The 14770-nt window shown below is 45.8% G+C and overlaps 1 protein-coding gene across 3 annotated transcripts in view; it reads right to left on the bottom strand.

Moving 5' to 3' along the window:
• Positions 1 to 12363: 12363 nt before the first annotated feature.
• Positions 12364 to 14770, bottom strand: part of JCAD (junctional cadherin 5 associated) — a 59538-nt gene continuing 57131 nt past the window's right edge. For all 3 annotated transcript variants that reach the window (XM_028749985.2, XM_077936802.1, XM_028749983.2), the window contains one exon: positions 12364 to 14491. In XM_028749985.2, coding sequence (XP_028605818.2) covers positions 14457 to 14491 — 35 coding nt within the window. In that variant the 3' untranslated portion in view covers positions 12364 to 14456. The remainder of the gene's footprint in view (positions 14492 to 14770) is intronic.

Raw genomic sequence — 14770 nt, forward strand, 5'->3', positions numbered from 1 at the left:
TACTATCCAATAGGTGCTTCATGCCTGTACAAATACATATGCAGTTGTCATGCTTGCTGGAGCAGGAATAATGGATTCCCAGCAGCTTCAGTGAGCAGAGTTCCAGGAGGCGGTGATTTCACGACAACGGCAGTGCTTACTGAGAAACGGCCTGTGTTTGGAATAACATGGAGTCACCAAGGGCAAAGAAGCAAAGGGCTCCTGTATTTTTAAGATGCCCTTCTCAGGCAGGGGTAAGAAAAAACATGCCAGCTGAAATCTCCTCTTCGAGAAATATTAGTACCAGAGAACCCAATGTGAAGAGGTAACTATTGTCAAATGTGATGATTTCATTACTCTCCCTGTTTTCGCTTTTAAGAATATGAAAGCTGTTATCCCCTAACATTTCCCCTAGGCTTAAAATATCCAGTTTCTCTGCCCTTACTGCATCTAATGTACTTTGGAGACCCATCAATATCATCTCAGCTCTCCACTGCATCCTTCCTACATCCCATTATTGGCAAACCTACTAAAATGTGGTGCTCAGAACCAGACACATTATCAGTATCCAAGAATGCTCCGAGAGGCAGGAACTTTCACCTCATTCAGGTTCTCCAAAATGCTTTTCCCTTAAGAAAGTTAGAGAGATCAGTTTCCTGCTTGGGGGTCTACAAGTTATGTAACAAATTGAAATAGCATTTGCTTCACATGTTCCCAGGTTGAATTCATTCCGACTTAGAAATGGATGCTTCTCTACATCAAAGTGGCCCATATATTAAGTTGAACCTTACACCTATACCACCACCTGCTAGTCTTCCTCGTGTGAATTCATCTGGGTCTCTACAATTTCCACAGTATTTTCCAGCCTTGCTCCTAAGCATTTTAGCAGCAATATCTCCGCGAATTTCTCAAAAGCCTCTCTGCAATGAAGTGGGTCATTTTTCTTTCTTTCTTTCCTCTTCTACTACTTGATATACTCTGCAGCTGCAGTCAAAAGTAATAAAGAGTTATTTCCTTCTCTGCTAAATATTGAAAAAGTAGACATTAAGGATTGGCCTTCACTGTGCAATGATCCCCCTCCTCCTCCTAATAATACACCATTTATTGGATCTCTCTGTTTCTGAAACTCTTCCTGTGACTCACCAGCCTGCACTCATAACTTAGTCCTGCACTGGTCCTTCATCTGTCCCCAATGGCCACTCCAAACTGCTAGTGGTGGAGACTACAAGGTCAACATAGCAGTTTGCATGATGGCAGCTGTGTGGAAAACATCCTCTCTACCCCTGCACCACATAAAAAATAAGCATGCGCTTTCCCATTTCATTTGCTCTCTTCACCTCCAGAGCATGAGGAGGTGGGCTGGGCTGGGCTAGGGGCTGGAGAGACCCAGTTTCAAATCCCCACTCAGCCATGCAATGGCGAAGGAAGGCTCTCTGGCACCCGGGGCGGGGTGTCGAGGGGCAGGGCAAACTGCCCACGGGGGTGTGACAAACTGCCCGGCGGTGCATGCACAGCGCCCGATATGGACGGCGTATGCACGGCACCCATACGGACGGCGTGCGTGTGCCCTCGGCCGCCCTATAGTGAGTGTAGCCCTTGGCCGGCCATTTTGTCACCCTCCCGGGTAGCACTCTGGGCAGGCCGCCCCCTGCCCCCTTCCTATGCCCCTGCAGCAATGAACCTTCCTGGGGTCAGTCACTGTCTCTCAGCCTCCCCTACCTCACAGGGTTGTTGTGACAGTAAGTTAGGGAGAGAGGAGAACCATGTCCACCTCTCTGAGTTTGCTGGAGGAAAGGCAGGATATAAATGTAATCAAGAAATAAGATCTCTGGGATTAAATAGGCAGGTAGCCCTGATTTACGTGTTTATGTACTATGGGGTTTTGATTTAAGATTTCAACCCTAAAGCGATGGACTACAGAAAAGCAGCATTTGGAGAGGGAAATGGCTCAGTGGCAGAAAACAGAAGGTCCTGGGTTCAAATCCCACCCAATGAAGTACTTTGAACATATGCTCTCCTCCGTAGATGGTAGTGTAAACGAATTAACTCATCAACCCTGCCATATGAGAATCCCTTGCATTTTTTTGCAGTGCCTGGAGATAGACAGTCAGGTTGTGTATCCACAGGAGTGACCAAAGGAAGAATGATCGCTGGAATTAGTGCATCTGCAGCACCACCACCAGATGTCTTCATCTGCCCCACCTGCAATACAGCATGTCTCTTTCGTATTGGTCTCTACAGCCACTGTAACTCTTCAGCATGTCAGGAACAAGCCAGCAGTAAATCACACTGTGCAAGTTGGAGCTAACTCTTTCTTGGCAAAAACATGATTGATACAGGAGTGTCAGGCCTAATGAGCACAGCAATTCATCTTCGGTAGGTCTTGCTCCCGTGAAGCAGTTGCTGAGACTGAAAGTCACCACCCTCCTCTCCAGGGTTTTGCCCAAGCAATCAGAGACTGCATCTGGGCACAACCAACCTCCTTCCTTTTCATGTCTCTTCTGGTTCTGGGAGACCATTCCTCTGCCACCAACCAGTGTATAATGCAACGGTTTGACTTTACCCCCAAAGGTTCACTCTTCGATTGTCTCCCGAGACAAGACGGATGCCAAAAATTCACTTCAAAATGTGGCATCTGCGGATCTTTTGCTTCGTTCTGCTGGGAAGGGCCCTGGACGTCTGCCACAAGGTCCAGTCCTGGTGGCCCCACTGTCCCTGCCATCTCCAGTCAAAGGATCTCAGGTGGTAGAGGCGGAAAAGGCATGATGGAGACATGGCTGTACAAGACTTGATGGACCCAATGCTAGTGGGGAGATGGACTCAGTTGAAGGCAGTGTCATAGATTCATACTCCTGCAGGTGTCAAGAGACGTTCAGGAAAAACAGGAACGTGAATTCATCCATTCAAAGAGGTCAGCTTTGATATGCATTGCAAAAACTAAAAATCCAGCTGAAGCGGGGGGGGGGGACCCTAAAAAGTGACGGGCGGGGGTAAATAACACGAGGCGTTTCACACAGGGGATCTCAATCAATTTCTACCAAAGACTGAGCAAATAAATTAGCAGTTCCTTGTCTGATAAAGTAAATATGCTCCGAGAACACTGCTGATTGTAGCAAAATCATCTGGATGGGCTGGTAATCCAATGCAGATGTGAAATTGTGCGAGAGGAACCCCAGCCTTTCCAAAAACTCCCCCGGTATTCTCATGACAATGATTAGCTGGAGTATTGTTGTTGGCCTGGACCAGACAGCAGACAGCCGAGCTCAGCTTCAGATTGGAAAAGCAAAATACAGGCCTGTTTCATTAAAAGAAGATTTATTGGTGTTAGCGGGTTTTTCTTACAGAGCTCGTTTTCGTGAGATGTGCTGCGTACAGTGCTGGTTCCTGCGTGTGCACAGTGGGAAGCAAAAATAAGAGGCAGAAGCTGAAGACAGCAAGGAAGGATCGCACTATAATGTTGCCCAGGCCTTACAGAGCAGTGGAAAGCTTCTAGCACCACCCTCCGTGCCGTGGAGCACGTGGTACAGTCACCCATCAAAATGTCTCATGCCACCTTTGAGACTAACGGGTCGATTTCCCCATATGCTTTCACGGATGACAGCCACGGAAAGCACCATATCATTTTATGTCAGCATGTCCCTTTTTGGTTTTGCTACAACAGTCTGACATGGCTGCCCTTCAGGAATTTGCCCCCATCAAACTGTGTGTCCCACTTCGGCCTCCTCTAGCCAAACCACTCATCCTGATTTGCTTATGCAAAGCTTATACAGTGCTTAAATTACTGTATTTTTCGCTCTATAAGACGCACCTAGAATTTGGAGGAGGAAAACAAGAAAAAAAATATTCTGAATCCCAGAAGCCAGAACAGCAAGAGGGATCTGGCTTCTGGGATAGCCTCTGACTGTTCTGGCTTCTGGGATAGCCGCGCCAAGTCTCTTCAGGGCAGTGGGATGAAGGCTCCCCCTGCCCGAAGAGGCTGCGCGCGGCTAAGGCAGAAGCCAGGAGAGGCGCTTCGCTGAAGGGGTGCTGCGTAGCTTTCCCTCTCTGTGCAGCGCCCCTTAAGCGAAGCGGGAGGAGGAAGAGAAGGAGCCCCTTCTGTTTCTCCTCCGGCTTCGCAGGACAGGTGCGTTGCTGAAGGGGCGCTGCACAGTTCTCCCTCTCTGCACAGCGCCATTCGCTCCATAAGACACACTCACATTTCCCCTTACTTTTTAGGAGGAAAAAAGTGCGTCTTATGGAGCAAAAAATACGGTATATCTGGTCTTTATTGAGCCTTTCTTCTAATTGGTTTATGTGGTGGTTATAAGACAATGAGCATTCAACCTGATATGCTGATAAGTAATTTAGGGGTCTTCCTGTAAATCGCTTGTCTGCCCCGAACTGCGAAAAGTCAGGTGTTGTTCTTATTTTTTAAGTGGATTTGTTGCACTAGGGTGAAAGGGAACTTTAATCCACTTTAAACATGAAAATGTAAAGTTCTGCTCTGTGCATGAATCTCTCCCACAGAATACTGACAATCTGGAGGCGTTCTTCACTCTAACTTCTCAACAAGAACACAAAAAGAAACCGGGGGGTGGGGGGTGGAATCCACCCCAGTACTTTCTCCTACTCCTGTATCTGGAAAATTTCTCTGCCCCTCTTTGGCAGCTGTACAGACCTTGCATCCTGAACATGTCCATTGTTAACCATTTACTAAAAACCCTGAAGCAGAGCAATCACACACGGTACTGCACATCAAAACAGATTCCAGATATCTCTGGGTGCTACAGTAAATTCTGGACATGCTTCATACCTTGCAAAGATTAGATTTATTCGGGGGGGGGGGTTCTCTTTGGAGGGAGGGGGGAGTTGCCTAGGGTTGGCATATTTCAAACTGAAAATCCGGAGAGAAAAGTTGTTGAGGTTCTTTTTTTTTGTTTTGCAAAATCACTCCCGGGCGTATGGCAACCCTTGCCCAACCTAGCATTTTCCTGGATTTTAACAATTGGATGCATATTGTAACTTAGTCAGGGCACTCCAGGTGCTTTTAATTGCTACTTTGGCAGCATCTTTAAAATATCCCTCCATGGGGCAAGAAACAAAGGTGCCTTGTTTGTTCACCGCAACATCTGTAGGTTGTGGGATTATCCCAGCTCCTGTTAGTCATGCTAGTTTATTGGCAAAAAGTCTCTCCTGGAATAAATGAAAGGTATTGAGTAATGACAGGTGGGATAAGGTTTTGAAATCCTGTGCATTTTTTCCATCACACCCTGGATTCCGTCTTTTTATCCCTCTTTGAAGTGGTTTGTCTGCAACTCAATTACAGAACGGAACAAACACAGTTCCTACAGGATTTACAGTGAAAACGTTTAGGAGATAGCTGCACCGTTAAAGGCACCGGGAGCACATGCTTGAACGTTTCTATTAACCATCCAGTAGGTGGTGCTATTGCAAAACCTTTACTCCACCGGAATAATTCCCCACATTTAAAAGGAACCAACCGAGACAGAATGGAAATAGGATGTAAGCTCCAACTTTTGCTCGTCAAGGGTTATCTGAGAGAGAGACACTATCCTTGTTTGCACATAACGCTAAGCCACATTTTAGTGGCTTAGGGGTGCATGTGTATTGAAGGTTTGCTGATTCTTGTGCACATAGCATTAAGCGACAAGTTTAGTGTTCTGTGCAATCTCAGCCGCTGGAGGTGGCAGCTCTCCATGTTTTTGTAAAATCTCGAGTCCTTTTTGCATGTCCAGTGGAATACAGGATAAATGAAAGGGAAAAGGGATGAGATTGCATTGGCAGGCTCCACCTCCAATAACTACATGCCAATTGGCTACACAGCATGGCACCTACATATACACAGCCTAAATAATCAATGAATGTGGCAGGGGCTGAGACCCTGCTCCTACCCAGAAAGGCATTCAGTGTGTGACCTGCAGAATCTTAGCTGCTGATTCAAGACCGCCACAGACACTGCCAATGTGTTTATTAAACAGGGTTACACACAGCTCACTGGCAGGGCTCTAAACACAGGCTTGCAGCGGGGTTTCTCCTAGTTCAGAGAAGGAGGGGGAGGGAGGAGTCTGGTCTGTATTTGAGGGCGCAATATGCAGTTAATACAACCCCTGAATACAACACACTTGACATCCCGTTTGGTCACATGAACAGGATTCTTGCTCTTCCTCAGCTCTGAAGCTCACAGGGCACTGGCAAGTTTCTGTCCCTCACTCTTATCTACCTCACAGGAGTTTTGCAAGTCTAAAATGGTATCATAAACTCACAGAATCATAGAGTCAAGGGTCATCTAGTTCAACCCCCTGCAATGAAGGAATCTCAACTAAAGCAGCCAACCTCTGCTTAAAAACCTCCAAGGAAGGAGAGTATACCACCTTCCGAGGGAATCTTCCCTTGTCAAACAGCTCTTACTGTCATAAAGTTTTTCCATATGTTTAGTCAGAATCTCCTTTCTTATCCTTCCACCCATGACACCCTGGGTTCCTTGGAAAACAGGCAGGGTATAAGAAATAATCCATGAATCTTTTAAGTCTCTTTATCTCTTTTTTTCTACCACTCACCAACTGGTAACCACTCGGACATAGCATGTCTTTCTAAAAATTCTCAGTCTCAGCAAAACACACACAGAGAGAATTGCTTGTGTTGTCTCTTCCACTGAATGGTGCATCAACTATAATATTTTAATTGGCATTTTGGAACTTGGAAAGGCCCTTTAAAAGTACAGTTGGTGTTTACTTGCTTGCCTTATCTATGCTCGTCTTGCATATTTTGTAAAGCTAAATGTTAATATACCATTATATATAGTCCATCTTCTCTAAACAGTTATAAAGCTGAGCTATGCTATTTATGTTCTCCTTAATCGTAGTTTAGAGAACGTTCATATAAACATGACTCCCTGACCTAGAGTGAAGAGAAAGACAAATATCGAAGTGAATAATCATGAGGTTACACCCAGTGTTAGTTCTATGCAGAATAGATCCTCTGAACAGAACCTAAATTAGCCATACCCATTAATTCCAATGGGTCTGCTCTAAATAGTACCAGCTACCATGTTAGCACACAAAATTAGGGCACAATTCAAGCTGTAACTTGAGCTCAGAATCATCTGACATCATATGATGCCAGGTGATTGACAGATGGGCGCCAGTGGGTGGTCCAATTCCCCATCCCATGTCATGTTTGAATGGGTGAGACAAGAACAAGCATCTTCACTGAATAGCTCACGGCCTTTCTGGATAACAGGGAAATTATTCTTTGTTATCAATAGCTCTATCTATGCTGGCCTCAGTCCAAGCCTAGTCAATCTGATATGCCACTCCCATGAACAGGATGGATGGGTGTCTGCTTTGCTGCAAGGGAAGCATGAATGAAATTGGAATGAAAAGGAGGAAGAAATTAGTTTCTGTACTGAAGAGGGGGAAGCACACACTGGCCAAAAGACACCCGGCAGCTCTCTTGTAATGCTGTAAGGGGCTTTGTGGTGGTGCTGGTAAAAATCTTGGAAGCGGTGGTTGCAGTGATCCTAATTTACAGAGGACAGGTCTAGCAGGGGAGCAATAGGAATGGGCCAAGTCTTTATGAGATTTCAGGAAAGGTAAAGGGACCCCTGGCCATTAGGTCCAGTCGTGGCCGACTCTGGGGTTGCGGTGCTCATCTCGCTTTATTGGCCGAGGGAGCCGGCGTACAGCTTCCGGGTCATGTGGCCAGCAGGACTAAGCCGCTTCTGGCGAACCAGAGCAGTGCACAGAAACGCCATTTACCTTCCCGCCGGAGCGGTACCTATTTATCTACTTGTGCTTTGACTTGCTTAAGAACTGCTAGGTTGGCAGGAGCAGGGACCGAGCAACGGGAGCTCACCCCGTGGCAGGGATTCGAACCGCCGACCTTCTGATCGGCAAGCCCTGGGCTCTGTGGTTTAACCCACAGCGCCACCCACGTCCCTTTTGAGATTTCAGAGAACTCTATAAAAAGAAGAAGTCTGGTTTGAAAACTAGCGCTGTTGCATTGCTACTTATAATACAGAACTGCATGTCCTCTGCTGCATCAAGGTCATAGAATCACAGAATTGTAGAGCTGGAAGGGAATCAAAGGATCATCTAGTCCTGCAATACAGGAATCCATGACAGATGGCCACTCAACGTCTGTTTAAAAACCTCCAAGGAAGGAGAGCCTGCCACTTTCCAAGGGAGCCTGTTCCACTATCACCTCCCACCATCAGATAACCCATAAACGCATGCAAAAAAGAAAGAAAGAAAAAGAAGATCATATTGGAACGCTGAAACTTGCTTGTCAGTAAGGATGGGTGACTCCAGTGGCGTAGCGTGGGGGGTGCAGGGGGGGCCGGCCGCACTGGGCGCAACATCTGGGGTTAGGGCAAATCCACAGGTTAGGGGGCGCAAATTACTTGCCTTGCCCCGGGTGCTGAAACCCACGCTACGCCACTGGGTGACTCTGTTTCTCATTTTTGACAACCTGAAGTTCTGTTCTCCACATTTCTACATCAGTTTGCAATACTTTTAAAAGTCTTTGTGAGAATTCATCAACATTTTAGCACGGATTTATCCTAATGTACAAATCTGTCTATGCATTTGGCCTGATATAATGTTATGTTCACAAACATATGCATTTTGTTGCTCGCTCCACCCTAGTAAATGCATTTTTTGCACACATTACCTAGCTAGAGAACTGTATCGCAAAATTCAGATAGGTGTGAATGGCTAAGGATGGCCGTGTTTCGGATTGCAGATTATTTGGGGAAGTGCAAATCAGTTCACCTTTACTGTACATGCAAACTGAATTGTGTTTCTTCTGCATCCCTACCTGCAGGTCTTCTGTCTCCAGCAGGTGTGAGCAGTATTCTCTCCATGGTCAATAGGAGGCAGAAGGTCTCCACGACTGAATGTTGTGCTTGGGGGTTGCCCTGCTTTCACAGACAAGCCATGCTGCCTTCAGCGAATGAGTCTGGCTTTATCAGAGCAGAGACCAAAAGATCCATTCTCTTGACAAATGGATCTCTTCTCTCTCACCCCTTTTTGTGAGTTGCAGTTGGGGACTGTTTGTTACTGTGCCACTACTTGCCACATCGACTTGGACTTGGGGCTTTGTCATGAGCCTGCAGTTTCCCCAGCTAGACAGTCAGTGTGGTGTAAAGCAGTGTTTCCCAACCGGTGTTCCGCGGCACACGAGTGTGCCGTCAGACGTTGCCTCGTGTGCCGCGAGATGCCTGGAGGGAGGCGGGCGAGTCGGGCGGCGAGAGGCGGGGCGGCGGCGGCGAGGAGAGGCCGCGCCTCCTGCTGCTGCCTGGCGCTCCTCCTCGCAGCCGGCAGCGCTGCCTGGGCGCCTCCGCGCGACTCTGCCTCGCTGGGTTTGGTCTCCCAGCAGAGACGGGTCACACGCGCCCCTCCCTCCCTCCCTCAGCCTGCGCGGAGGGAGAGCCAGAGAGAGGCATCGCTCCTGCGCGGCGGGAGAAAACTTTCACTTTTGTGCGTCCCTGCCGGCGTGATGCTGCGCGCTGACGTCACGGGGCGGGGCTTTAATGGTGGTGTGCCGCGAGATTTTTTTTCAGTAAACAGGTGTGCCGTTGCCCAAAAACGTTTGGGAAACACTGGTGTAAAGGTTATATAGAGTGTCGGACTAGGACCTTGAAGACTAGGGTTCAAATCCCCACATGGCCATGAAGCTTACTGGGTGACCTGTAATCACTGTCTCTTAGCCCAAGCTACCTCACAGGGTTACTGTGAGAATGAAGTGGGGAAGGGAAAACCTGTGGATGCCACCTTGAGCTCCTTGGAGGAAAAGTGGTTTGTAAATCAAGTAAATAAATCAAATGCATCTTTCATGACAATATCCCCACCACACCTCACCAGTACTTATTTTCTGAAGGAGTTTTAAGACTTCTCTCCTAGCCTTTCCTGCTTGCAGGAATTGCAGTTGGACCTCAAATCTGCCAAGCCAGCCTCCATAGTGCAGGAACTAATCTGCCAGGAGTTGCAGAGCCACTAAGCTGTCCTCACCCTCCAGAGCAGAGAGCCAAACAACAATAACAAAAATCTGCTGCTTTTAACTCCTGGCATTGGAAGGAGCTGGTTCGTTGAGATGGCACAGGGATGAAGTGTCAGCTTGGAAGGAAGGGAAACAGAGCTCTTGCCACTTCTAACATTACCCAGCAAGGATAGTCCTCTTCAGATATTGCCTGACCATAAAAGGAGGCATGCAAAGCATCAATTTTATGGTATTATCCATAGGCCTGTGTGATTGCTTAGCCTTTCTTTCTTCCTTTCCCTTCTAGCTCTGAAACCTCCGTGGGTTGGTCTGCCTTGAATAAAACTTTTTGATTTATTTCTGGCAGTAGAAATCAGACACAGGGCCTCTCTAGAAAAATCACCTGCTTTGCTTAACTAGATCATCTTGGGGACTCGTCAAGATGCTACCTAGTGTTTCCATGCTCTTGTCTTCTCCGAGCTCAGCTGTTCCTCCTGGGATGGGTCTGGTTATTCTCACCAACAGGCTTCCAGCACGAAGACAGGGTTTTCTGCTGTCTAGGATGGAAATTTCTTCGTTTGTTTCATAAGCAGCATGTTATTGTGGTTTCCTTGGCTGGAAGATTTCATTTTTATTTCTAATCTCCGCCATGTGTTGGTCAATACGAGTGTGGAATTTGCCTAATCTCTTCCTCCTTCGCCCATGTGCTCACATGTAATTCTCCAAGCTGCGTTGCCAACACATTGCTCAAACTGGGTGGGAGACGGGACTCTCCTAGCAATCTGAAAATGAACAATTGTGGTATGCAGCATTTGTTCCACTCCCCTACAGAGAGACTTAGCGGGCAATCGCATGAATAACAGCAATTAGCAATAAGTGTCTGCTTTTCCTCAACTGCTCCATAAGTTTAGCCAATATCTGCGGACTAAACAGGCATTAACTTGTCATTCTCTCTCCTACTGACATATGGTCTATGCTATCACTCATGAATCTATGGCTATGTAAACACTATACATTAAAAACACACACACCTAAGAATGTTGGGAACTGTAGTTTACCCCTAGGGTTAAAATTCTCACGAAGTTTAGCAAATTAGTTTCCAGGATGTGTGCTACTGTGAATGTCATAAAGCCCACATTTTGTGAACGTCTGAAAATTCAGAGATATGCCAGTAAATGTTGGTAAGTCTCCTCAATATGGTAGATGACATTTGCTAGTACAGTGGTACCTTGGGTTACATACGCTTCAGGTTACATACACTTCAGATTACAGACTCTGCTAACCCAGAAATAGTACCTTGGGTTAAGAACTTTGCTTCAGGATAAGAACAGAAATCGTGCTGCAGCGGCGCAGTGACTGCAGGAGGCCCCATTAGCTAAAGTGGTGCTTCAGGTTAAGAACAGTTTCAGGTTAAGAGTGGACCTCCGGAACAAATTAAGTACTTAACCCGAGGTACCACTGTATCTGTTGCCAAAATGATTAAATATATATCATACCCAACTGCACCAGAAAAAATGGGACATCTCATTGCCCCCCCCCCATGAGAGCACAGCAACCATTTGGGGTACCTTGCTCTCACACAATATCAGGCTGAGTTTTTGCCCTGAAAGAGTGTTTAATTTGGGTCTGCAATATTGCACCATGCCCGAAAAAGTGGTTTTTTCAAGTCCACAATCTCATGCAGGTGACATGACTAGCATGGGATTTCAGACGTGGAAGATGGTGTCTCAGATTTGGGCTGCATCACGTTTCAAGTCATGATGTATGCACTTTTGAATGACCTTAAATTTCCATAAGGACCGCTTTCACCCATATAAACCTAAACTGAGGCATATAACTGGCTTTAGCAGCTCTGTTCCACCACCATGGGAAATACAGCTGGGGGACTCTCCAGTATTAGTGTCACAGTTGTGGACTGTTCTTCCTGGCAAGATCTGACAGGTTCCCTGTCTTCCTGTGCCTCGTTTTACTGTTCTATAAGTTTATACTGTCCACTGCAGCTGCTTTTTTTTACAGAGGCTGGACTCCTATATGCACTTACCTGTGAGTAAATCCCATTGACTTATTTCTGAATAGATATGTGGGAAATTCTATTGCATTTTTTTAAAAAGATGTTGCTGAGCTTTTATTACTCATTTTGCAAACCATTCTTGCACAATATTTTACAACGAAGAGCAGCTTCTAAAGAATATGAAATTTGTAAATTAAATCGGCTACCTGACAATATTTATCCATTTGTTTCAGGAACCACTAACTTGCTGCTGCTGAACAGATTGTTCTCTTTTGCTAAGGAACTATTATGTCGAAGTTTTTGAAGGACCCAAAGGGTGAAGAGCTGCAGGCCACCCAAAACTGTAGAAGAAAGAAAAATCCACATGTTCCAATAAAGGAAACCGTACAACCATCTTGTTTAGATGTATAACAAACTTTAAATATTTAATAAAGATTCTATGTAATAGAATCAGGCATTACAGATAAGCAATTGTGATTGCCAAAGCACAAGAGGTGGGTTATTTGTATATTTGGTCAAATAGGACCGTTCTCCCAAAAATAAGATACTAGGAATTTGAAATGCTTAACAGATAACATGGCTTTAGGAGGTTGGGAGGGGCAAAAGCATATAAAACGCCCAATACAAACAGAAAGAGGGGGGAAACTGAGAGGTGTGTTAGCAAACAAAAACAGATAAGGTCGTATTTAAAAGTATATCTATATATAAATACATGTTGTACAGGTTAAATCAGCTGTAATCCCAGGGGAATGTACAAGGTTCTTTTAAAATACACTTGGAATATTTTGAGAAAGGAATGTTTTAAAGATTGGCAACAATAGGTCTATGTGTGGCCACAAGAACTATCATTTTCAAAAACACACAAAATGAGTGGGAAATATAAAAATCCAGATGCATAGAGTGTGACAGCCCAGTGCTATGAGTTGCTTATAAGATCTGGTCTAAGAGCCCCAGCATGGACTTGACCCTGGACACACGGGCTGGTGCTCCCTTAACCCCTTTGCAGCACCTCAGTACCAGCCAAAGCCCAAATGGGTAAAGTTGCATCTTCTTGTGTGACTTCCTATGTGCCACGGGCAACCTGAAGACAGGTGTGAAGCAGCACCCTCCATATCCTGAAGTTAAAGGATGAGACAGGACCCCTCGCCCAACAAGGAAGACACAACAGACTCTGACTCATTCCATTCATAAATGTGTACTTCTTCAAGTCTGCAATATTGGTGCCACTGCTGGGTCCTTAGAAGCAGTGATCTAACCAATAAGAAAATAAAAACTTTGGCCTTTCTAAAAACATACATATTTGCTTTATAGGAGATATATATACACATATGCACATACACACATACCTCTTCTTTTTTTACAACAGAGAGAGTTGCAGCTGTGAACAGGATGGTGTGGAATGTGCACTAGATATAAAAAGTAAACGCTTCTTTGCTAGCTCCTCTGAACAGCCTGTCAGCTTAAGAAAGGGGGGGGTCACCCCATATCTTAACTTGCTCGCCAACGGTTAGCAAATTGCTTAATACTGTAGAAAAATAGAGATCACATTCTGTTAAAAAGTTGCCTTGTTACAAGGATCTGCTCTATCAAACCAGCAATTGGGTCATACGAAGAGTTTCTAGTCCAATCTACAAAAACATAACCACGGGAGGAAAAAAGAAAAGAACTAACTTCATAATAGCGAGTGCAAAACAGTAGCCAGGGTGGTTATGGTGTTGGTTTGAAACAGTAAATTGGGGGCAGAGGCTGCACAGGTTGTAATTACATGTAAAACAATGCCTTGACTTTGTTTTGTTTTAGATTTGTCTGGGAGAGGGGAGGGGGCATTTTTTTGTGTTTGTTTGTTTGCAGATGCCAGGTAAGGAACTTAAAAAGCAAAGCCCCTTCAAACGATAGAAGTCCAAGCTGATTTTCACAGCCAGTCAATCAGTCTTCATCCCCTTCGGCACTCACCCCCCCCCCCCCCTCAGCTGGAAATGCGGTCTCTCGCCGGCTGGCTGCTTTACGAAGACCAAAGTTAAACAAAGCTGAGGGTGCAGAGGTTCGGAGGTTTAAGCTCAGAAAATTCGCATTCTTTCAAAAATCATTTTGCTAATCTCCCGTTTACATTTTGCACAGAGCTAAAGCCAGCTTCCCCTCACACCCCTCCCATCTTCATCCTGTTTACCATCCTGCCTGAACAGGGCTCCGCAGAGTTTTAAAAATGACCAACCCATGCCAAGTAGAGGCATTAAGGCCTAATGCTACAAAAAACAGATGGTTCCAAAGTGAGAGGTTTTTGTGCACTCTCTCTCTCTCTCACTCACTCACTTTCATGCAAAGCTGTGGGATATGAACTACTTATTTCCCCCACTGGCAGAGACGAGGGCTTTGTCAGTAGACTCTGAAGTCACTGCTTGTAGGAAGCTTAAAGCTATTTCCCTGTGTTGGAAACCAGCAAAACATTTGCGGAAGGCAGACATCTCCTGAGACTCGTGTCTTTTCCACATCACACCCTTTCAACTCTGGTGGGATCGTAGGCATCTGTAAAATAGGAAAGGCAGCCATGATTATTACCAGCAATTTATAATAGTCCCCCTTTTCCGTTAATGCAGGTCCCTCAGGCTTCAACTGGAATGCCGCATGGTCAACACATTTAAAACACCAAAGCCCACAGCAGTTGGGTAAGATGGTCCTAATGCGGAAGCTTTTGAGTTCTCCGGGACTCTTCAGCAGGCAAAGAGGTCACAGAGGTTTGGGAAGGTATGGGGGACATTTGGTCCTCCAGATGTTGCTGAACTAGAACTCCCATCAGCCCCAGCA

Source organism: Podarcis muralis, chromosome 12 (assembly GCF_964188315.1).
Source record: "Podarcis muralis chromosome 12, rPodMur119.hap1.1, whole genome shotgun sequence".
NCBI classification, from domain to species: domain Eukaryota; kingdom Metazoa; phylum Chordata; class Lepidosauria; order Squamata; family Lacertidae; genus Podarcis; species Podarcis muralis.